General features: G+C 46.4%; 6 protein-coding genes and 2 non-coding genes across 8 annotated transcripts in view; all 8 read left to right on the forward strand.

The window, feature by feature from the left end:
- Positions 1 to 351, forward strand: part of Pmar_PMAR009836 (hypothetical protein) — a gene marked incomplete at both ends in the record, with an annotated part of 1,848 nt that extends 1,497 nt beyond the window's left edge. Inside the window, one exon of the mRNA XM_002779782.1 lies at positions 321 to 351. Within this exon, the coding sequence (XP_002779828.1) occupies positions 321 to 351 (31 nt within the window). The remainder of the gene's footprint in view (positions 1 to 320) is intronic.
- Positions 352 to 2,840: 2,489 nt separating this feature from the next.
- On the forward strand, positions 2,841 to 4,449 carry Pmar_PMAR009837 (conserved hypothetical protein; the record flags this gene model as incomplete). Its single annotated transcript, XM_002779783.1, has 9 exons — positions 2,841 to 2,903; positions 2,968 to 3,079; positions 3,102 to 3,168; positions 3,221 to 3,307; positions 3,559 to 3,652; positions 3,696 to 3,740; positions 3,788 to 3,953; positions 4,177 to 4,244; positions 4,294 to 4,449. 9 exons carry the CDS (start codon positions 2,841 to 2,843, stop codon positions 4,447 to 4,449), a joined length of 858 nt encoding a protein of 285 aa, XP_002779829.1.
- A 1,189-nt stretch (positions 4,450 to 5,638) lies between these two features.
- On the forward strand, positions 5,639 to 6,292 carry Pmar_PMAR009838 (conserved hypothetical protein; the record flags this gene model as incomplete). The annotated part of the gene is made up of 1 exon (XM_002779784.1): positions 5,639 to 6,292. One exon carries the CDS (start codon positions 5,639 to 5,641, stop codon positions 6,290 to 6,292), a length of 654 nt encoding a protein of 217 aa, XP_002779830.1.
- Positions 6,293 to 6,955: 663 nt separating this feature from the next.
- Pmar_PMAR009839 (hypothetical protein) lies at positions 6,956 to 7,939 on the forward strand (the record flags this gene model as incomplete). The annotated part of the gene is made up of 5 exons (XM_002779785.1): positions 6,956 to 7,078; positions 7,128 to 7,323; positions 7,365 to 7,474; positions 7,527 to 7,620; positions 7,698 to 7,939. 5 exons carry the CDS (start codon positions 6,956 to 6,958, stop codon positions 7,925 to 7,927), a joined length of 753 nt encoding a protein of 250 aa, XP_002779831.1. The 3' UTR covers positions 7,928 to 7,939.
- Positions 7,940 to 8,194: 255 nt separating this feature from the next.
- Positions 8,195 to 8,276, forward strand: Pmar_PMAR009840. The gene has a single exon. It is a non-coding gene; the product is annotated as a tRNA-Leu (tRNA).
- Positions 8,277 to 11,008: 2,732 nt separating this feature from the next.
- Positions 11,009 to 11,090, forward strand: Pmar_PMAR009841. Its single transcript has one exon. It is a non-coding gene; the product is annotated as a tRNA-Leu (tRNA).
- Positions 11,091 to 15,770: 4,680 nt separating this feature from the next.
- Positions 15,771 to 16,015, forward strand: Pmar_PMAR009842 (hypothetical protein; the record flags this gene model as incomplete). Its single annotated transcript, XM_002779786.1, has 2 exons — positions 15,771 to 15,803; positions 15,890 to 16,015. 2 exons carry the CDS (start codon positions 15,771 to 15,773, stop codon positions 16,013 to 16,015), a joined length of 159 nt encoding a protein of 52 aa, XP_002779832.1.
- A 3,325-nt stretch (positions 16,016 to 19,340) lies between these two features.
- Pmar_PMAR009843 (neural polypyrimidine tract binding protein, putative) lies at positions 19,341 to 20,634 on the forward strand (the record flags this gene model as incomplete). Its single annotated transcript, XM_002779787.1, has 5 exons — positions 19,341 to 19,459; positions 19,505 to 19,645; positions 19,944 to 20,057; positions 20,279 to 20,415; positions 20,515 to 20,634. Coding segments are annotated over 5 exons (631 nt in total), but the record flags the coding sequence as incomplete, so codon positions are not given.
- Positions 20,635 to 23,698: the final 3,064 nt, after the last annotated feature.

The raw sequence follows: 23,698 nt of genomic DNA on the forward strand, positions 1-23,698 counted from the left end.
AATTTTCTCACAATTTTCATATTGTCACCAACACATGTAGTTGACCATGTGCATATTTTCCCCTCACACTGGATGCAACAATGGGTCAATGAGAAGCCTGGGATTTTTGTTCGTAAAGTGAAGTACTCTTGTAGTGAATACTCATATATAATTATTAAATTCGCTACAGTGGAGTTTCACCCGTGATATGGAAAACACTAGTGAAAAACACATCTCTTGCGCGAACATCGGGGTTTTCACTGAGCATTACGCCACTTCTCGTGAAACTACAGCATTTTGCTGGTGCGAGCAATTGTGTATTGGAAAGAAAATATCTCTAGGTGGTTCTTCATCATCATCACATTGAAGTAGTCTTGATGCCTATGGAGCATTAGTTTATTACTTATGGAGTGCCCAGGCATGTGTGTTGCCCATCTGATCAAGCAAGGCGAGTGTCGGCCAGTTAGGCAGGGTCAGATCACAACACCAGCACTCCACCACATACAGGTGAATGACGGCGTATGTGGTGTCTTCCGAGGTTGCTAGATGTGTAGCATTATCACTCTGGGCAGGTGATTTTCACAAACTCCAATTTCTCGTGAAAAAAATTAATAATGTGTTGGTGCCAATATTAAGCGCACCTGCCCTCACCCAGATGTAACTCAAGAATAAATAGTACATCAGAAGATCTGATTACGAACTGTTAGTGTCTGACTACGACACTTCGGTTTACAGGTCACTTGAGATTCGAGTGTGTGGGTTGTATCTCGAGTGCGCAAGTGAAACTTGCACACTCAAACAACATGCGTTAGATACTTGATGTATCGGAGCATGATGCACCCAAAATCCCAGAGATGTGCAAACGGAGCAAGACAGTATAGAGAGAGAGAAAAAAAATTAACAGTTTAACTCGACTGAGTTTTACATTATAGTAGTTGAGGCTCTAGCTTGAGCTGTTTGTTGCACAACTTTGTGCAACGTGGGACAGTGACCGGTACAGGTTTGCTTAAACTACGCTCACAGGTTTCACCTGTGGCTTCCACTGAAAATCCTGAGAAAAATTTGGGAAATTATCGATCGTTTCTGTACACTTCTTCCAAAGTGCTAAAATTGATGAACTCAGCTTTAGAGAGCAAACGTATACTCCAACATCGCTTTCCTCAGTTGAGCTTGACAGTTTCCTCACTAAATATACACGTTAACATACGAAAATGTAGTGTAAAAATATATAGGACTCAATGAGAATTTCTCAAAATTTTCCCCTAGAATTCTCATCTTGTCATCACCAACATGTGTGGTTCACCGTGTGCATAAGTCCCCCCTCCACACACTTTCGCTTTCGTGTGCTATACCTACCAGTAGAGGAAAGCTTGGTGCCGTGTCAGGCTACACAAGACGGCAAGGGTGTTCGGAGTATTGTTGGACGAGGCGTTGAACTCTGCAACGTCGTCATGGACTCATCCTGTTTGCCGGGCATGATCTCTAGACGACATGCTTGTATCGAGATGGCTGGTGAGAGGGAAGTAACTGTGCTTCTCGAGGAAGTGCCGCCACATTTTCGTGTTTTTATTGATGGTGCTGGTGATTTGTCCATCGAGATAACACCATAGCAGAGGAGTGCCTTAGAAGGCAGCAGCCTGATTATACTCGATCGATGTAGACTATGTTCATCATGAGCTTAGCTGAGGGGTTACTTCACCTGAGAGAGACACATTAGAGTTTCACCCGTTCAACGTGAAGTGGCGTAATACTGCATGTAAACTATAAGACGTATGTCTTCGCGACCGACAACACAATTGTTTTTTCCTATGAAATATGTTTTTTCACTAGTGTTTTTCATATCACGGGTGAAACTCCATTGTGTGCTACGGTGAATGGGGACAGCGATCCCCTGTAGCTGTGTCGTCGACGTTCACTTCCACAGATGACGGCCAGTGGTTCATAACAGACCTGATGACCTTAAACGGTGTCGTCGTGAACGGCGTGACCATCGAGCCGGGCAAACGATATTCTGTGACCAGCGGCGATGTAAACGGTGACGTGGTGGTGGCCTCCTGCCAGTGTGAATGTGATTTGCACACAAAATATGATGTTGATCGCTTTTGCAAATATTCAAATTGAAACCGATTAAACCGAGACAACTATTGCTCTGCATTCTTCACAGTGGAAGACTGATTTCAGTTAGAGAGTGAAATTCTGGAAAAATGTGCATAACTGGTCAACTACATGTGTTGGCGAGAATATGTGAATTGGGAATTTTGGGGATTTCTTATTGGTTTCTGTACACTTCTGCCCTAGTTTACGCGTAAACTTCCATGATCAATGCTGCAAAATATGTACTCGCTTTCCTCAGCTGAGCTCGATAGTTTCCTCACTAATCATAGGAGTTCATATACGAATCGAGAAAAAAATACGAAATGTGGACAGAAACTAAGAGAAATCCTCCAAAATTTCCCCAGAGTTTAGGTATTATCACCGACATTTGTGGTTGATCATTTACCACACTGTCCATGATTAGTGAGGAAACTTTTGAGCTCAGCTGGGCGGAGCGAACATATATATTTCAACACTGCTTTCTGATACCAGTTTTCTCCTTGCTAGATAATCGTTTTTGGCCGGCAAATTCGTTCACGAGAATTCGAGTATGAATTCCGCGTCGGGCCCCTGGACAATCAGAGAAACGGGAAATCTCATACTGGTCAACGCTCCGTGGAGAAGCGAGATGAATCGCCTGAACGCGAACGCCCATCAACCACGTCGTCTAGTCGTGGGTTCAGCCAGATTATAAGCTCCTGAGATATGAGGGTTGTATTTTAGAGGCAACAAGTCGCAAACGTACACGGTCTCCGCATAGTCGAAGCATGAGAGCTAAGAAGCCCAAGAGAGCCGCTTCTGCTGCCGACTCTGATGGTGACACGCATAGCGTAGGATTCACAGTCACCGAAAATGAGCTGCTCTCGATAGTGTGGCTCATAGTGCTGTTATCAGAGTGAATTGGAACGGCAACTCGAGTCAATAAGGCAAGAAAACGAACTACTTAAAGAACGACTCCAATCAGTGACGAATACTCCTAGTATTGCTAATGGTTTTGAGCGTCGTAGTAGTGGAAATATGTGTGTGAGGTAAACGCAGTGTTGTTGAGCCCTGCAAGAATCAGCCAACACCGATGGAAAAGGCTAGAGGGAGATTGTAGGTTGTCGATGATCATGATGAACTCTTCAACTCCAACTCGTTTTGTCAGATTCGCTGATTTGGAGTGCGTTATATGCAGAGATCTCATGGTGTCACCAGCAACACTAGAATGTTCGCATTCCTTCTGTTACAAATGGTAACAAGAGCGTCTCCTCGTAGTTCACTCACTGCTCGAAAATACAAGTGGATCAACTATTACTACAGTTACACGGTCAACCACATGTGTTGGTGATGATGTGAAAATTCTGAGGAAATTGTGGTAGATTTTTGTTGGTTCTTGCGCAATTCTTTCGCGAATTTCTGTGGTTGCGGAAATTTCTTAGCTCAGCTGAGGAAAGCGAACATATTTTCCACCACTGTTTGAGACTGTTCATATTTCTCTCTTAGTATTGAGGAATGGCTAACTGGTGGTAACTTCCGTTGCCCTGTTTGCCGTGTTGGCATCACAAGATCTCCGACAAAGACGATACAGTTGCAGCAGGTGGGGGTGCTCTTGAGGTCTATGGCATGGTCCTGTGTGCCAGGTTGTTATGACTACTGTTGAGACACATGGCACAGAGTCTGACCAGGTTGTTAAAGTCTATTCCTAGTTCAGAGTAGGGTTGTGTGTAATCAGGCCGAATATGATGATCGCATGAAGGAGCATAAGGCTTGGGAGAGGAAGCAGGAGACCGACCGTGCCAAGTTGGAGGACACTATAGGTTCAGCTTCACATAAAGGGCAGCAGTTCTTCGACATTGCACTACCATGGAATTCCGAGGACAAGGCGAGGTTTCAGGCAGGTGGGTCAAAGATAGATTGAATCACTCATCCGAAAGAATCATCCGCGAACCTAGAGTGTTTTCGGGAGGAACTCGTGTTAAATTTTCCGGGAACACGTTCTTGGAACAGTTCCCCTTGTCAATATCATCACATTAGGAACATTGTTATGAAACCCTGGGGGGCGTTATCTCTCAAAGCTAGATGGGTCACTGCTCCTCCGTGCAGTATGACGTGGTTACACAGGTATCCGTCATTATCGTAGTGATGCTAGAGAGCTGTACTGTGCGATAACTGGTCTGACCAAAGCATGGGTAAGAAGAGATGATGATATTGATTATGCCTTGTGGTGAATGTTGGTAGATACAACGGTCTAGTCGAGACAGTCTCGATGTGGCTATGAAGAATTTGAAGATTGGTACCATTGAGGCAGCAAGTGCAGAGGACTCGTCTCAAGTGTGTTATGCCCCGGATGATGTTATGAGACGACGACTTTTACTATTTACCCGCTATTGTTAGCCTCGTTATGAGTTTACTACCACTCCATCACCAAAACATGTCCCGAACTGAAGCTTTCCACTGCTATACCGAAGAATTGTGTCAATCTGTGCGGCTTCGACAATTCGAGGTGTGTCAAGTAGGCCTCACTAGTGAACCAACAAAGAAATTATCAGTTCGCTTGCCTTGGAGAGGTTTCAGAATTGCGTTCGCCGACCAAATCGAGTGGTAAGACTGATATTTTGTATGCGAATTCGGTGTAATTATTAGGAAACTCTCAAGAGGGCCAAGCATCAGCGAAATGGCTATGAAAACACGCGTTGATGCATGTGGATGGCGTGGTGTTTCGATCGATCGATTTCTACTCGGTGTTTTGAGTATCTCCAATTTGGTGCTGTGAGGTGATACGGTTTACAGACATATTTTCACTCGCACTCGTCGTTCTCTGTGACTGCAGGATGATTCCTCGCCATTATTTTGCGATTTCCCTGTCGAGTCGAAACTATCGCGCTCGCCATAATACTCAGCGCAGTCTTCGTTGCGTAGTGGAGCCTCCTTCAACCCAAGGGTGTCGCAGTTGCTCTTTCGCTCTTGGGTGGTTTGAATGAGCGGACCTAAAAATATCTACATATGAGATAACGCTACTCATTCCTCGTAAGCTTTCTCCCATGAGCCACGCTTCTGGGACCTTCCTGGCTCACACGAGTGTTGTACTCGCAAGCCAACTACAGCGATTATTGGGAGACTATGTGCAATGATGAAGTCATGATTAGTGATGAGTTTATTGTTCAGCTGTTTCGTATTGATAATGACGATCCTTGGCTACACTCTGAGAGAAGTTCTCATCATAGCAGCATGCTTTGGTGCAAGTGTCTCAATGATGAACTCTGTGAAATACATACAGACTAGCCTTGACTACCCCTACCCTCTCTTTATCAGTGCCATGCACATGCTGTGGTCGTTCGGAGCTTGTGGCTTCTACTTGAGGCACGAGATGGGTATTTTGCAGCGTTACTCCCCTACACAGTATCTGCAACAAATTGTACCAATCTCGGTGTTCTCAAGCGCCAGCATCGCGTGTGGCAATCTAGCTTTGAAATATATTTATCCATCTTTCAACGAGTTATTACAGCAAACTAGCGCTGCTGTGACAGTTGTGGTAGGAGTTTTTATTTTCGGCAAGCGATATAATTTTGCTACTTATTTATCGATGTTGCCAGTTTGTGGTGGAGCGCTATTGTGCGGCCACGGTGAAGTCAACTTTGTTCTCCTAGGAGCTCTTTCTGCGATTGGTAGCGTCTTCTTTAGGGCATTGAAAAATACTATGCAAGGTGACCTCTTGAACGGATCGCTGTCCTCTCTTGAGCTGTTGTTCGTCCTTGCCCCTGCCAACTTGGTATTTTTCCTCATCGGCTCTCTCGCTGCTGAGGGGATCAGCCCTGTATGGGAGGCGGCCAGTAGTCCATCGATAATGTTGGGCTTGATAATATCATCATTCTTGGCATGTGCTTTTAACATTCTTACTTTTATGATGCTGAAACTACTGTCACCAGTAGGAGCCATGGTCGTACACTCTATGAAGACTCCTGGTATGCTCATAACGTCATGGGCGCTTTTTGGCAATCCGGTGGAGCCGACTCAAATTGTAGGTTTTGTTATTATCACTGCAGGCGTGTACTACTACCGGGTTAATGGTGGTGAAATTACTCCCGAGACGGTGTCGGCAGAGGTGGTTGGCCTTGACGCTAAAGTTGGGGAGAATTCTTCGGTGGACGATGATGAAGAAACATTCCCGGGAGATGATTCTAGCGGCTCTGGGGATCTCGAGATGGGAGATCTACGCTCGGAAATTGCTCTTGAATGAACTATTTTTTTTATTTCCTGCGATCGTATAAGTAGACCTATTTGTTGTTTGTGGCCGCAAGTTGGTATTGTGATTATGTTTTTTATGGACAGCGCTGGCTGTTTTGTTGACTCAATGGTGTCAATATAAGGGAGATGTACTTATGATGTTCATCAACTCGGGAGCTCCTGCAATGTCACGGAATGATGGTATTAGAGAGAGAAAGCGGTTGGTGAGAGGCGCCTGTCGACTTGACGAGAGCCTTGGAGTGAGCAATATGATAGCAAGAAGAATTACAATACTTGAGTTTATATACTATCTTGGAAGGTTTGCGATCTGGAGTATTGTTGCTAGTAGGGGAAGGGTCCTATCGGAGATCTATTATGTGGTTGAGGTCACTAGTTTAGTGGAGAACGCAGTCCCATAGGTTGATGGAGTCGCCAACTTCGCGATGACGGTCGAGTAGGGAGATCAATTCCGCGGATAAAGATATCATTTTTGGGTTGTAGTTTCACCACGAGTAGGGTTTCACGATTACTTTGTACATTGGCAGTTTGATCATGCTTACATACCTTATTGATGAACTCTGGTAAGATTCGTCTTCGCTTGCCGCAAGTCTTCCGACCAGCCAAGCCATGGTGTGCCTTAGCTCCGCGGTTCGATGGGCTCGTGCGTGCTTTGGGAATGTCCGAGAAGGAGGATGCGGTCCGTCTTCTGGCAGCGGAAGGAGTCTTTGGTTCAGCACCACATACGATAGGAGTCGCGGCGACTAGCGGTACTGTGTATCTTGGAAAGGACATACCCAACGTAGATCGACTCCTCAAGGGCTGCTAGTTGACTTTAATATTGACTTCAGGTGGGCATGGGCCCTCTGCAGAGTCTCGTTGCGAATCTTATGAATCACGGAGAGATAGGGCTAAGTGCATACTGCTATGGAAGCGGCCATGAAGACGCTACTTTGAGTGAGATTGATTGTGCGTTGCTCTATGCCCTGGGTGAACGGCCGAGTCGAATTGCATTGGGAGACGGTACGAATCTCGAGCCCCAACGTGGTAAGTAGTTCCAAGAAGCTCACGCGTAGGGTAGCCATCAGTTATTTCGGTGCCTCTTCCGAAAGGACGCGAGAGACTACTGAAGCACTACATAGGAAAAGGAGCGGAAGTGTTCGACGTTGTCTGTTCGCAGCTCATGGATCATGCATTTGTGATATCATCATGCTCAGCGGCTAAGTCGTATTTTTGGAGTATTGAGTCAGGTTTCCAGTCAGCTCGCATTCAACGGTGGAGGGGGGTGTGCTCTTAAATTGACTTCTGGCGAGATTATTAGAGCATCGGGGATCGTCTTGAGAGGTGGGTTCTTCATCCACTCCATCAGTACACCTTCATCACACTATTGGGAGCTCGTCTTGGATCGTAAGTATGTTCAGGATCTGACTCCCCCGTCATCTCCTCTGCCCAGGCAGCTATCGTGGCACTCCACGCGAACGGGTTGGTCAAGAGTGGCAATGTCGTTGTTGAAGCAGCAGTATGTATTGGTGAAGATGAACAAGCTGGGCAAGCGTCAGTAGACCTCATCCGTTCGTGGTGGCCTCACACTGTTCTCCACATTGAAAAGGCAGTGAATTGTGCACCGTTGAATCCACAGCCACGCGCATGATAGTTTCCGATCAGAGTCGTTGGAATTGCGTTCAATGTGAGAGAGGTGGCACCTTTGAAGGGGTTGAAATGTATCCCGCTCGAACCTTGAGAGGCTTCGTCAAACCTGCGCGGCGTTCTCTGGGGCCGGTTAGAGTTGTCTCCGCATTTACATTCGATACTTCGACTGATGGCGGAATTTGAAGATGGATCGCGCCTTTTGCAGTTGTGAGGTGATGGTTGGAAGATTATATCGTAGCCCAAGCGGAAGGAATTATAATGTTTCGTCGTCAGTTTGGCCGAGTGGTCTAAGGCGCCAGACTCAAGTTCTGGTGGAGAAATCCGCGTGGGTTCGAACCCCACAGCTGACATTGTTCTTTGTTCACCTATCGTCTGTTTCCAACTTTCTATCAGGAGTTACACCAACGAGAACTCAACGATTGGATAACGAGCGGGATCTCCAACACTTTCTCGAACACGCTTCACTCGGAACACCAGGCCCGGGCGCCTATTTCATGCTATGATGTGAGACGTAGATGACTCCCCCGCAGAATGTTCATACCCCGTGAGCATAGATAGGTTCATGGGGCTTGAGCAGATGCGGATTACCGTCATTGCAGTGATTGAGCGTCCTGTACATGCTCCGCTGATTCATCGACTTTTGTTCTTGCCGGACTCAGTCGAATCAATTCTGTGACTCAGGGACAATTGATTCAACTGTCTCCTTCACAAATGACATGTTCGCTTTCGCGGTGGGAGTCCCGGTGAGGTTCGGGGAAGTGAATGTTCGTTTATGCTGAGAACTAAAGATTTTTTGAATATATTTAACTCCTAGTATCCATGAACAATGTCGCAAGCTCGGCTGAAACGGTAGCAGGGGTTACGCGCGACATTGCTAGAGTTCAACCAGGGACAAGAGCGCGTGAACTCCACAGCACCGTCCTGGCTACGAGGGATGGGCCTTGGCACCCAAACATATAGAATTTCTGAAAGGGAGATAGATGAAGTACGACTGCTGGTGTACTCGTAAGCCTCCCTCTCTGTTTTGAACATATTTAAACACAGTTGACGTGTTAGTGAGAGGCGACATGCCTAGGCGGTATCGTATTGGTGAACTCACGTCATCCCTCAGATCTTTGAGATGCTGGACACCGATCAAGATGGGTTCATATCTTCTTCAGAGGTAAACCTCTATTCTTCTCGTGTCGAAGTGCTCTTGCACTTAGTGCATACCCGTGCTAGACTCGCGGCGATGCCTCGGCCTTTCTACCGCAGTCTTCTCATTACATGCGTTCAGTCTGATCGTTGCCTGAGTTTTCCGTAGAAGTGGGTGTAGCTACAGTGTGCAGGTCAGAGAGCTGATCCGCATGATCGGCCTGCAGGAGGACGAGTCGGAGGTCCATAGTTTTCTCGAAGAGGTTGATGAAATGGGTGGTATGAACCGTGCTCTTTACAAGTCCCTCATGAACAGAAGAATCTCTCTGCACAAGGTTGGCGTTTCCTCCCGAAAAGAACTGGTGAGCATTCGGAGTTTGTTCTATGTCAGGAGGCTTCAATACAAGCGTTTTTTTCCGATACCAAATTTAGTTGTTCTCATGAATCTTGGAATTAATGATAATATCTTCCAAACGAAATTTTTCGCCAAAATGAAGAGCATGTTTTATCAGTTGAAATGTTTCCAGCTATTGGGCTCAACAGGAACAGGGCATCTCATAGAAAGTGAGGTTCCAAGAAGAGCCTGTCATCGCCCTCTAGAGATCCCCGTTGTAGGGCGTATAATCGAACAATGTCTTCGAGACAATCGCATCCCGGGGAATCCGACAGATGACCTTGAAGATATCACGGCGGTGGGTGGCGCCGAGATTTGCAATAATGATATGCCTCAAATACTCTCTGGAGGCGCTCAGATTCTCGAAAAACTTCCGTTCGTGAGGCAAGCCGACGGTACCGAAACTTTAGATTTCGAGGCGTAAGGTTCTGCCCATCTTAACGACTTTTAGAAAGCTCATCCACGTCCGTAGATACACTATGAGCTTATTGAACGGGTAAAGGCAACTTCACGCACAGACGGTAGCAATAAGAGCAGCGACATTTTCATGAATAGGACTATCAGATTCACCTGCATGCACATAGCAGCTGGTGAGCTTGTAAATATCTCAGTCGGCTCTATTGTGTTTGATCAAATACCTGGTGTGAATTCCCGGCTTGGGAGCTGAAGCAGAGGCTTTTGTTGACCAGTGATGAGTCCACTCGAGAAAGGCTCAGCTTGAGGATAGTTCGATGGAGAGGCGCGAGTGATAGGTTTCGATGGATCTGGGGTCGGCTTGGCGAGTCAGGCTTGGTTGTCACCCAGCTCCACCACACGACGGGAGTTATGAGGCTGGTCAATAAGCCCAAGCGATGTAGCGTAGCAAGTACGACTGCTGAATCATACATTGCGTGATTCTACCGTCGACATTCCTGTTTACTTACCATATGCACACTTATTCATCATGCGCATTTTCTGAGTACACCCTCTTGAGACTGGCGATTGACCTTCCACAACGAAATCATTCTACCTCGAGTGAAGAAGTATAGATGATTCGTACGAGCATCTCACAATCAGCCAGATAACAAGCATATGTCGTAGTCGGAACTTTTTGGCCGGAAATTTCTAGACTTTACAGTTTTTTTATCGCCAAACTTAACGTAGTCTTAACATAACTGGTCATAAACGCAGTTCGTTTCGGTAATAACAACAACATCATGCACAACTGTGTCTCTAGTCCAAAACCTTGCTCAAACTACCAGAGAGCTGTCAGCTAAAACAAAACAACTCGGGACAACACGCAAAAGAACTTCAAAGTAAGGCCGATTATCTCAAGTCATCGACGAGACGAATATGTTATTGTAGCTTCACAACTGGATCAGTTCCTGTTTGTCCTGGCTTGTAGTCTCCGAAAAATCACTGTCTGCTCTGGACTGACTCGTAAAATCATCAGAACTGAGCATGTTAGAGATCATCTCCATGGGTGGTGGAGGTGAACTCCTGCCTGATGGCCTGAAACACAGATAACTATAAGTAAGCACGTCACGGACTATAATATATTCATAAGTACTCAACGTCAGTTTGGCCGAGTGGTCTAAGGCGCCAGACTCAAGTTCTGGTGGAGAAATCCGCGTGGGTTCGAACCCCACAGCTGACATTTGATAGCCAATTCCGACGTTGAGAGAATACAACATCGAGGTAACTTCTTTGACCTACAGGGATTGTGGTGTCAAATCATTATTTTTGGACTCAGCGTCGCTCGCGTCGCTACACTCAAGTTTTCGAACTTCTTCACGGAGCTCTGCAGCACGCCTACTATACGCTTTGACCTACACATGAGTGGGACCAATGCGTGCTGTAACCTTCACAGATGGAGAGTCCCCACAGAAGACGCGAACTGCGAGGAATCAAGCACGCGGCTCGCACTCGAAACTCTGGACCTGGTCAGGCCGAGGAGACTATCCCCCTACCAGTTGTCTGGTTTTCTTGATTTGTATATCCCGCTTCTTTATTCGTTCTTCGAGTTTCCCGTTCGACTCTTCCGCGAATGCTAACGCTTGCTCTACACGTGCTATGCTACTGAGTCTACTATAGAGAAGATCTTGACGTTGAGTCAGCTGAAACAGTGAACTATGCTACAGTCGCTAACAGGCAGCGATACTTCGTCCGATAGTGCTTGTTGAGTCGCGAGCAGCTTCTTCCCGAGTTGTTTTTCCTCCTTTAATTTTTCTTTCAATGAGTTGAATTTCTGTAACGAGCTTATCCTCTGCTGATCTTTGGTCTAAAGCCGAGACAATCCCGGAACATACTACTGAGAGAGAAATCTACCTCCAAGGCTTCTAGCATGTCGACAAGCACGGCGAACCGCGATCGAAATTTGGCTATATCAGTAGAAGTCACTGGAGGCTCCAAGAGACGAAACAGATGATCGATTGACCCCGCATACATCCCCTTGGATGAACCTGAGTTCACTGGCGAGTGAGCCGATCTCGGGAGCAGCCGACAGTACGATTCCGCACCACCACTGTACCAGCGTGTTCATTTGAGCCAACTCGTGGACGCGACGCCTCCGAGCCTGAGTGATTCAGTTGGTCTTTATCCGTTCGTTCTTTTCACGAGCATTACCGCGAGCTCCAACTGATGGCTCTGACCAACTACTTTCTAGTGTCCTTACTCGACCTACAGCTACAATAGTGTCCGCCTGATAGAAAGGCACATTATCCTCCTCTTATTGAACCACCGTAAACCGCCAATATAACGCCTGATATTTGTCAGGCAACGGGTTCTCACCTCCTTAGAGTCGACGCCAGACTCCACGAGTGTATTCCTATCGTTAGGCATCATTTTACTACACGACGTGCGAATAACTTTCATGACTAAGAACCGCACCAGTCGATCGGAACCCGACATGAAAGTGGACAGAAACGTTTTCGGGCTGCCGTGAATGTTGTACTGCGAATCGTCAATATACCTCATCTCGTTTGCATCTACGCTAACTCCATTTCCCTGCCACTTTCCTTTCGTCGTTTCCGTCAGTTTCTTCATCTTCTGAGTCGGCGTTGGACTTTTGAGAACACGTCCGACTCTCCTCGATACGATAATCCCGCTCAGCTGGCGTCACCAGGCCTTCACTCTCCCACTATCCATCGCTGCAGCTACTGACCTCCTATTAGTGTTCTAGTGTGGCTACTGCGAGAGCGCTCAACATCCACACTTTAGAATCATCATCATCATCATCGAGAGCAATCATGCGGCTCTCAGACGTAACATTGGCGTAATACTCAGTGAAAGAAACCGATATTCGCGGTGATATGCAGTAGTCGTGAAATATTTTTTTCACAACACTAGGGTGAAACTCCATTGTGTATATGTGCAATCCCATTTTTCGAGCATCGCTGCAGTAGTCGTAGTTCCCGGTACCCACGGTACGGTTCTGATTCTTATCGAACACTTTCTACCGTCGTGTACTACGCACGTTAGAAGCTCCTCTTCTTCACTATCGATTCTTTTTATTATTATACCTTAGCGAACGTGGACCAAAGTCGACAGCAAAGATATACCATAATTTCCAACTGGAAGCCGGGTATCGTGGGTACTTTTTGAGACTGATCTATGATGAACCCTTTAGTGCCTACAGTTCATAGGCTAACGACCATCAAGCTCCCTGACAGTCTGCTCTCGACCACGTTCAGAGAAATGTGGTATGTGCGCACCGGACTTTCGCGTGCGAAAATTCATGCGAAGCCATAAGTCAGTCAGTTCGACATGGTGTTCTGCATCATGTGGCATCGCCGACATAATACGGGGCCCTTACTACATTTCTTTCCGTGAATTCTCGAGAGCGGAGAAGTTGTATATATCCATCACCCGATCACCTGTAGCTACCAGACTGGTCTCAACGATCACTTATCGCACCTTATTCGACAGGAGTCTCAGTTGCTTCCTCCCGAGAAAGTTATTTCGGGGCATCCTGATTCGGGAAATATAATGGAAAAATATACACCAAGTTAACCGAGGAGAAAATTTTGAAAATTCCTTGGTGATTATTTTTATTGTTGCGGGTTCGGCAATATAGCGAGGTGACTCCTGAGCTGCTCAGTTGAGGTCATCGAGACCATATTCAGAAACTGCTCCTATGACCAAGTGCAGTAAATGCTACTATGGACGTAGACGCCGAGCCAGCAGCGTGATGAGGCGATGTACATTAGAGAATAACAAATTTCCATCTGAAGACCCCACCCCTAGACGAGTCCGTAGTTGAGTCGGCGAATGACCGACTTCTCCAATTGGTTGTGTTGACGACGCTGAGATGGAGTGTAACGTATCATAATATCGTAGGGCATGGTAGTAGCTGGTAAAAAGGGTGTGTGATCAGACGGGATGATGGTATTGGGTAATAGCAACAGCAATAACACTGGGCAGGAGGAATCACTGCTCGACGGAATCGATTGCCGTGGCGAGCGCTAATTGACTTTGACACTGCTTTATTTTTCCCTTGTTGGCTTATTACTCCTTCTTATCGCAACCTACTAAGTATTTCCTTAAAGTCACATCGAGTAGAACTTATTTTTATTTCAATAACTACACTTGATAACAACAAGAACATAACGAATATGTCCCAACAACAGTATCAACCACAATTGCTTCATAACTCCTTGCCGAATCTCAGTGATAATGAACCAAACGAGAGTGAATGTTTGCATGTGGGAAGAACATGGTTGGTGAGAATATGAAAATTCTAAGGAGGTTTTTGTACACGCTTAGCCGAATTAATATACTTACTCGTAACTAGTGAGCTCAGCCGAGAACAAGGAAAGCTAACATATACTACTTCAACGCTGAGTGCTTGTTAAGAATGAGTGTGATTCAGTGCTTTCAGGATGGTAACCCTGCTGCTGTCCGACCGTTCATTACTAGTAGTAGTTTTTATTACGGCTCACAGGTCTTATATTTAGTCTGCAACCGACGAGGATATGATTGCATACTGATTCCTACAGCCCGAACTAACCCGAATTTAATACCATAAATTGCATATCTTCCAGGGTCAACTACATAGGTTGATGATGTCATGAAAATTCTGAGGAAATTCTCATTTATTCCTAAGCTATCCTACGCAAATTCGTATGTAAAATCCTTTACTCTGTGTGTGAACTCCCGAGCCCAGCTGATGAAACCGAACGTATATTCCAACACTGCTCGCGACAGGCTTGTGGGAGACCCACCGAGAACCACAAATGTTATTCCCGATTGTAGGAGAGCAACAACCACGGAGTTTATATCTGGACCACGGAGTTGATCAGAACTTTTGGTTTGCGCTCATTTGCTGGTTTTCATGGTATGAGGTTTATACTTTTATGGACTTTCGCCCCAGATGCTCGGGGTGATCTTATTACAGTTGTTTTAGGATTATATGAATATAACGTTTATCTTGTCTCATCGCTTCTACCAGTGATATGTAGTTGCCCCCGTTGTAGACGTCATAGGCGGATTGTTATGACTGCGAGTAGGTGGTGATAAGCCGTGACTGAGATGAGTCTGCTTTTTTGCTTATCTGAATCTATGCCTAGGAAATATCTAAATTCCAGAGTTGAGTAATGTCAATCGAAGGGGTTCGTCGGCACTATGTGTATATAGTGTTGGTGCTCGCGCGCAAATAGGAGATCTCAGATAGTTTTCTATGATGAATGAAAATCCCACGAGTCCTTCTCGTCCAGAAACTAATACTGAGATAGTAATAATAAGCATGTCGCTGCTACTGAACGGGTTTCGGTTGACTGACGCTTGCCTCAGCTCCAACAGGGGACGAGTGTCTTCCCCACTGCAGAGAATTCTCAATCGAGAGTAATCCTGAGCACAGTTGACTCAACTGAGTTGAGTCTAAGAATGTCCTATTTACTCGAGTAGATTCTCTATCTAAGGAGGATTCCTATGTCGCTGAGCGAAACCGAACTGAGCAGTTACTGCAACACTTTTGGGAACGTCACGAAGGTTCTGATTTTGAGAGATAAACGCTATGGATTCGTGGAATTTGAGGTAAGCTTAATCTGAAATCATTTATTCGCGTATCGCATTGGTCGGGAAGTGTGGGGGCAACATGCACACGTTCGACTACATGTGTTGATGACAATATGAAAACTTTTGGGAGTTGTTGTTGCTTTCTTTACACATCTACCCAGATTGAATTGTAAATTCTCATAATATAGCTTTGGAAACTTCTGAGCTCAGCCGAGTATCTCTCCAACTTTGCGCTGCTCAGTCCAACGATCAAGCGTTGGCGTGCCTGCAATATACTTCCGACTATCCCTTGCATATTTCTGGACAGCGGCTCATGTTTGAGATGTCCAAATGTGGAAATATAACAGGGCGAACGGTAGTAGTAGTAGTAGTAGTAGTAGTAGTAGTAGTAGTAGTAAAAGTAGTAGTAGTTATGTATTACGGCCATTTACCGTAGTATAGCCACTGGCTGTTATTCCCGCTTTGCAACCTCAACCCCCACTCCGTTTCCTTGAGGTTGAAGGTGTCACCTTGGTGTTCTCCGTATTGGGAGTGAAAAGGATCTCGCCTGTGACTCACAGCCTGTGACCCTTGTGACCCCTGACTGTGAAACGCGATACTCTCTTGTGGACTAAGTACGGGCTTATTTAGTAATAACTTATTACTAATAAGGATTACAAAATGGTAGAGTATGATGCCTCATAGATCCTACGAAAAAATTACAAAATGCTTGAGTATGATGCCTCATAGATCCTACGGGCACTTCTTCCGGTCGAAGGAAACTGTGATATCCCGAGCCTCGACAAATATAAGAGAGGCCTCAGGGATGTAAAAGTAAGACGCGAAGTCTTCCTCGGATTCAGGACTTATCACACGAGGGCACTTCAAGTCAACGTCTTTGAGGAATCGCTCGCGCTCGGCCTCGGTGGCTATCGTGACGTTGAAGCGGTTAGTGCCACTGCTATATACTATCAAGGGTTGTGATGTAACTTCAACGTATGATGATGCTTTGCAGCTTAAACGAAGGATCACCCAAGATAACGATGGTGTAATCTTCTGCCAGGTTATCCTGGCACAAGAATCTTGAGTGAGCTTTGTGTAGTAGTCTCCTGAGGGTACTGCGGTAGGTTGGTTGAGTTGAGGAATCACCTCGATTTCTCCGGGTGTTTGTCCAAGCACCAAGAAAGGAGTAGCTATTAAGGAGTGGATGAAGTAGATGTTCATAGTATCACTCAAACGTGGATATAACTGACATGAGAGTATAAGAGTCATGTTGTTGGCATCATCGACAGTTCAATTTTCCCCGATTATTGAACCGAGAGATGAAGAATTGCAAGACTGAGCGTGCGCCGCGCCGCGCCGCACCGCTACATCTGCCCTCTACATCGAGCGGGAACGACAAAGCAAAAATCACTTCATAATGCCTCTTCCCAGAGCACCGTGCTCTGAGCACGGGAGGGGAGGACTATACACCCGGAAAGCAGCTTTCAAGAGTTCTACCGGTTCCAACTCGATGAGAAACGACGAAGCCAATCGACAGCCAAAAACGACAGGCCCTGCAGGGACTTCGTGGAGGGCGAAGCTGCGAAGGCATCCTGAGCTATCGCCACAGACGATGGGAGGCTACAGTAACACCAGGAACGCTTTGCAGGATGCGTGGAGCGCGACAGTGTCACGTGACGTGGCGAGTCGCACACGTCGCCACTGGCGACGTGTGCGACGTGGCCCACGTCGCATACCTGTGCGACGGAGCGAGGAGCTGCACAACCTTCCTTCTTCCCTGTTCAAAGGAGAGCGGGGGGAGGGTCCAAGCAAGGTGGCCAGAGCAAGCCCGGGCCGTCTTATTGGAGCCTCGATTTCAAAGGCTCTTCCAACGAACGACTCGTCGTGCATGCGTGCCCGTCTTGCTTCCCAGGCGCGTCACGTGACGCGCCCCCACCTGTTACCTAGTACCTAGTCAACCAGTGCAGGTGCCCTAGTAACACCCGCACTGGTTGATTCAACAATACTTGGGATAGCCATAATAGGTAATAAGGCTTCTTATCTAATCCATTTCAGCCTGAGGGCTGCGAGCCGAAGCCCTCCTGAGCCGTTTCATTCAACGAGTAATGGGCGAGAGAGACTCGTGCATACGCGCGCGAACACCATCACAGACACGAAAGAAATTTCACGTCTCCCGATGAGTTCAGGAAGCTCGTTGTCGAGCATTACTAGCACAGACCAAGAACATGCGGGGATTGTTGAGGGAGACGTAGAGAACTAACGATAGATGGCCGGGCCGCAATTGACGAACAGGAGTCCTGTTACAGGACAGATCGGTATGGACTGATATATGAGAAAAGGGAACCTTGAGACTATAGCTAACTCGTGATGATCGATCAACATAAGATGTACGCATCCTAGTGGAACCCTGTCGCTACGCTCCGGGAGTCGTTACGCTCCAAGGACAGATGGGAAGGTATGAGAATGGATAAAGTAATAATATACTTGAGGCGCAGATTTTGAACGATGATAGAAGTAAGATGTTCGATGCTCCGAGAACTGGGCGCAATAGAGACAAGCATGACACACCAACGTTTCGCCACAACATAAACAACTTTGGCATGCTGTTATGCAGTTGTGAGGGATCAGTCGAGATCATGAGCTCGTTTTCTTCTCTCAAGCCGCATGGATGTACGCCGTACACTGTACGATGAGGAGGAGATCTGGATCGAAATTGGACCTGGAAGTAAACGGGTCAAGTTAGCGTTATGAATTCCGAGCATAGATGTTAGGATTTAATACCTGCGGTAAGGGGGGGGGGTCAAATCGACCATCAAATCTTCCATAGTAGGATCCGATATTCTCGATGGTGCCGAATTGCCGAATAGTAGTCTACACGACAGGTTCCACGTTGTAGAATGAATAGAAATGGTATGCTCGCAGGGAAAAAGAAAATTGGGCGAATTAGGTATCGAGAATTTAATAGAGTGAAGTTCCAGGCTTGCATGGGGCAAATTCAAGCATCAAGCAAGCGTAACAACTTGCTACTAACAAGTATCGCTCGTGCGTGCATGGCGCACGCCATTGTGATCGACCCGAACCAGAAAGTGGTGCAACCGGTCGAGACTGGAGTGACAGCAGTCTGGCTGTCCAGGAGCCTCTCGAGCCGGTTCCAGCCTGGAATTTTTCTTTCGGTGTACAGAGATCTTCATTCGTTCACGTGTAGATGTTGAAATTTCCAATCAAATTGCTATCAATCTTGAATTTGAGCTGGAGTTGACTGATTATCCGGTCTTCATCTCTCGTCATCTTTGCATTCTTCGTTATGATCTACTGACCCGGGCTCAGTGATCAGCTTGATATGTCACAGATATTAGATTGCCGGCCTTCTAGCTTGGGTAAGATCCTCTTCGAAGGAACCTTCTGAGACACGTCTTTGAGCGTTGACTCGGGAGGTAACTTCTCATGTACCCGCAACGCACTGTACAAGGTCACTTTGGCGTTACTCAAGCTCACCATCGTTTTGGTTCAGCGAGGATTTTAATTGGTCAAGCCGAACTTGCTTGCTTGGCTAGTAGTAGTAGTAGTAGTAGCTGTATTATGCCATGGTCGAGTCCTTACTTTTAGTATCCGGAGATCTGTAATCCAAGTCCAGTACTCCTCTTCACTGTCAGCAACATAGTCTATCCGGTAAATATCACCATGATATCTCAAGTAAGGCGCCGTACAGAGCTGTCACCAAAACTGACACTGATCACTTGGGAATCTAGCTAGTGGGTATGTGAGGTCAAAGTCCCACGCCTACTACGACAACACCCTCTAGTAGTCAGACTCGCACCGATGCATATTAGCTCACAAGGGAGCAGTTTTTAGTCTTTGCCCGTTTAAGGAATGTTGTCCATACGGCCACACGAGACCTCCTTGCATTGAGTGAGGACTTAAATCAGATAATGGCGCGCTATGGCCGCAACTCGATGCTAAGAGTAATAGTATTTCACCGAGGTACGGTAATGCACGCCCTAGTTGAAACTAAGAGTCAAGAAATTGCAGGTATTAATCGTCGGAGAATTTTGTGGCAATTCGTGTTTGCATTAGATCAGGTTAAGAGAGAGCTAGACGGGCAGAACATTTTTACTCAGTGCAACACTTTGCGAATTCGCTACTCCTCATTTCGTCAACTCCATGTGAATTATAATAACGAACGCTCGTGGGACTTCACCAATGCTGGACTACCGAGTAGGCGAATGTGATCTATGAGTGATTCACGCATGAGTTCAAATGTCTTATATTGCTAATAGCAATTTGCTATATATATGCTAGTGATATTGGAGTTTCACCCTAGTGATATGAAAAACACTAGTGGGAAATATGTTTCACGACTACTCCATAGCGCAAATATTGGGTTTTTCTCCCGCTTCACATAAAACGAGTGAAACTCCAGCATATGCGATACATGCTAATGGTATTATATGATTATCAACTAACGTGCTGATAGCCCGTGTCGTTAGCGCCAAGCACGCCTTCATTTTCTCAGCTGGTTATCCTAGCAAAAACTATCCACCATTGACAGAGGAAACCCTACGCAAACACATTCGGTCGACTTACTCTCGGCTGGGAATGAAATACTCCCAAAGGCCGATCCGAGAGAGTAAGTTGTGGTTGTTGTTGGACATTCAGTGGGGGGATATGCACAGAGTCGACCACAAATGTTGGTGGTATTCTAAAGATTCTGGGAGGCAATTCCTATTGTTCCCTCTACATTTCTAAAATGTATACTTAGTGAGGTAACTCTTGAGCTCAGCTGAGGAAAACGACTATATTTCCAAACACTGTAGACATGGAGGAGTTCTGCCTTGTCATTTTTATCAGATACGGAAATGCCAATAGTCTTTGTAGTCATCCACGCCGATACACTGCTGTCTTGTAATGATTTGGCCGCACTGTTCGCTGTCTACGGTGATGTCCGAACAGTGAAGGTCCTCCAGGAGCCACGACCATGCGCTATTGTACGACTCATATCGAATCGGGCTATGTCCTTAAACTTGTTCCTGTAACACGTCTACATTGTGTTTGTTTTCACATTGAATTTGTGAATATGAATTCAGGTGCATCTAGCCGACTTTCAGCAGTGTGCGAGAGCAGTACGCTACCTGTCGGGTTTGGAGGTTCATGGCCATCTCCTTGAACTGAGTGTCAATCGCCGAGACAAGATCTTGCCGTCATCAGTGGTGACTGCTTTGGAGACTCTAAGACTTGGAATTGACGGTAGCGGCGTTTCAGCTGTGGTCATTTTGAATTTCATATATGGCTAGGAACACATTTCCCAAAATGTCATCATCACATTAGGAACATTTTCTCATTCTGGACCTTCACCCAAACCTAGATGGGTCATTGCTTATAGATAAAGCGGTGGATGGAGGCAAGGCCAAGATCCTCGTACAAGACTATACTAATCAGGGCTACCTGTATGCGCCAGGGTGGCTAAAATTTCCTTACTTTCTTTCTTTCTTCCCTATTTTTCCTTCGAGTGGAAGGAAAAATAAATTTCTAATTTTCCTTCCGTTTGTAGATAGCGCGCGCCCTCAAGGCGCGCACGCCCAAAGAATCGACTTTTCTCGGAAACGGCTGGATTTGGGTTGTCTAGAACCGCGATTCTGGACTCCAGAATCTGGAGACTGGAAACGGATGACTTTTAATTGACTGACTCGATTAAGCTCAATCTTCTCGTTTCCGGCTAGGTGAAATCCCCTTTTTCCATCCGTTTCTCTGTGTTTATCCCGGCAATGAACGTTGTGTTGCGTTGGGATCCTGGAGTTGTGGCATTTTCCTGCTAGGTTAGGACTCACAGGATGATAACTGAGCATTCCCTTGCCAGTCTTGTTAACGCTCTCTCCTCGCATGGGACGCAAATCAACGAGTGGGTTCTGTCCGTGGCCGTATGTAACCAAGACTCCGGAGGCCTATCACTGTGATATCGGCGGACTACCGTGCTATTTCAAACACAAGCAAGATAACTCCACGCGATTCGAACGACACATGAAGGACTTCCACGTGGATTTATATTTCGGACGTATAAAATAGAGAAGTCCTCGCGATAAAGCGATGAGGAAGCAGAAAAACGGTAATACAATACTACTAGTATTGTGTTGGAGAGGAATTTCCATTTCCACACGATATCACCGTTTTCTGCTCAGGTATTCGCCTCGTCGAATCCGTAACACAGCTTTACAACTATGAGGCTTTACCAAATCTGCATGAGGACGAGGAAGAAGATGAAGTGCAAGGTAGTTCTACCGTAAATTGCACCGAATTTTGCAGTCCGAAACAAGTCATCTGGCTCAGACTGCTCCGCGAGTTCTTCGATACCGTCAGATAACACTATTGAAAGCAGTGTAATAACGCAACGCAAAAACATAACTTGGACAACATCGCGCGGAGTAACAGTGGCGCGCTAACTTAGCGATAGTGCTTAGCGCCGCTAAGCACTATCGATCAAGCGAGCGACACAAATCGGGCGTTCGCTCGTGTGTGCCACGAGACTTCTCAAAGCCTCGACGGAGCGAAATCGCCAGCAGCGCAGAAGACACTGCCTTCCAAACAGGAGCAGTAACATACCGCACACATTGGGAAATCGATCTTTGCATACCGGCGACCTAGATTCAGAATCGTTCTCAGTTGCTGATTGTGATTCCCCGGCACTGGGTCTGCGTATTTCGTCCATCCAGGAGTAAAAACTCAGTAGATGAAGGGTCAATTGTTGCTATCTGATTTTTCATTACAGTACAGACTCTGGCTCGGCCCTGGATTCAAAACCCATATACCACGCGAGGCCTTCTCGAGAAAGGCGGCCGAAGCCGCCTAGAAAAATGAAAGGGTCATTCTTTCCTTCCTAAGTTTCCTATTTTTCCTAAATTCCTGAAAGTAAAGAAATGAAGGAAAGAAAATCTATTTCTCCTTCCGCCAGCCACCCTGGTATGCGCGACATAGTGACAAGGCCAATAGCTTTTGGTGTCCCCCTAGTTGTGTACTTCATCTCTCAAATCTGCCCTCCATGGCTGAGCAAGAGGTAGTCTATGTCGCATTCCTGTCAGTGGGTGTACGGGCCTTCAGGACGTCCATGCGTTCATTACTGGTCTCGGCTTCGAACCACCCGTCAAAGTCGATTTCGTTACGAACTGCGATAAGCGATCAATTGGTGTCGCACTTGTAACGTTCGAATGCCTTCAAGATGCAGTGGAAGTCATTTGCATTGCTCACGGAAGGTCAGTTTTATGATTTTCCCGAGGTTAAATTTCTATCCCAGAAATTGGTTTCAGAATCATGGGGGATCCTCCGAGACGAGTCCGCATTGGATTCGGAGATGAACCAGAGAGGTTCCAGCATTTGATCAGGAAACTCTATGGCCCGGATTGCACTCTTAGGCGAAAAAACGATGGGGAGCCACTTGGGCCTCCAACACTAGCGACTACCCCACAAGCGGAGCCGTGAACTTGTTCTTGTCGAAAACTCCATTATAAAACTCTCGTTACGTTATGTTGCAGTAGATCGTTGTGAATACGAACCCTGCAATTTGTTCCGTGATGCGCTATTTGCGATATAATTGTCAGTTTTTTCATTGATCCTGAACTCGTATTTTTATTGCTGGCATCCAGATTAGCTGCTGATGCTAGTGTCTTTGCGTCACCGCGATAGTGGCAGTATCATATAGTGTAGCGTCTTGGGGCTCAAGTATGGTTCTTCCCAGTGACAACTCAGGATCATTTGAGGGTTCGGAGTCATTCATTAGGAAATGAGGGTGATAATATCTGATACCGATGTCATATGAATCAATAAGTTTGACCGAAAAGAATAATGGGCAATCCGTGAGGCTTCCAAAGCACAAGCAATGAGCAATGGGGCACGCACACACATAGCCTGATCGATTGTGTTCGGGCGACGACGACCTAAGTAGTCGCACGCACGCGAGAGCAGCCTCAGCACAGAGACCTTCCTAAGAGCGGAACGCTGTAGACGTCCCCCAAGGTCGAGTGCTGAAGAGCTGCAAAAAGAAAAAAGATTACGCCTCAAGGTATCCTGCCTCAACCATAGCCGCGCGTGAGGTGTCCTTGAGCATGTTCGTCGGAGTCAGATTGATACGCATGAGTACCGAAGACACCGTACGCAGGAGCGGACTGTCCCGCTGAGCGTTTTCCGGAGTGTCACCAGTGTAAGTGGAACCGTCATGAGATAACCACACCGGGAAAAATTTATTGCCATCATGCGAGTCGTAGATCTGGACCACTAGTGAGC

This window comes from Perkinsus marinus, assembly GCF_000006405.1.
Source record: "Perkinsus marinus ATCC 50983 genomic scaffold scf_1104296945300, whole genome shotgun sequence".
Classification (NCBI taxonomy): Eukaryota; Perkinsozoa; order Perkinsida; family Perkinsidae; genus Perkinsus; species Perkinsus marinus.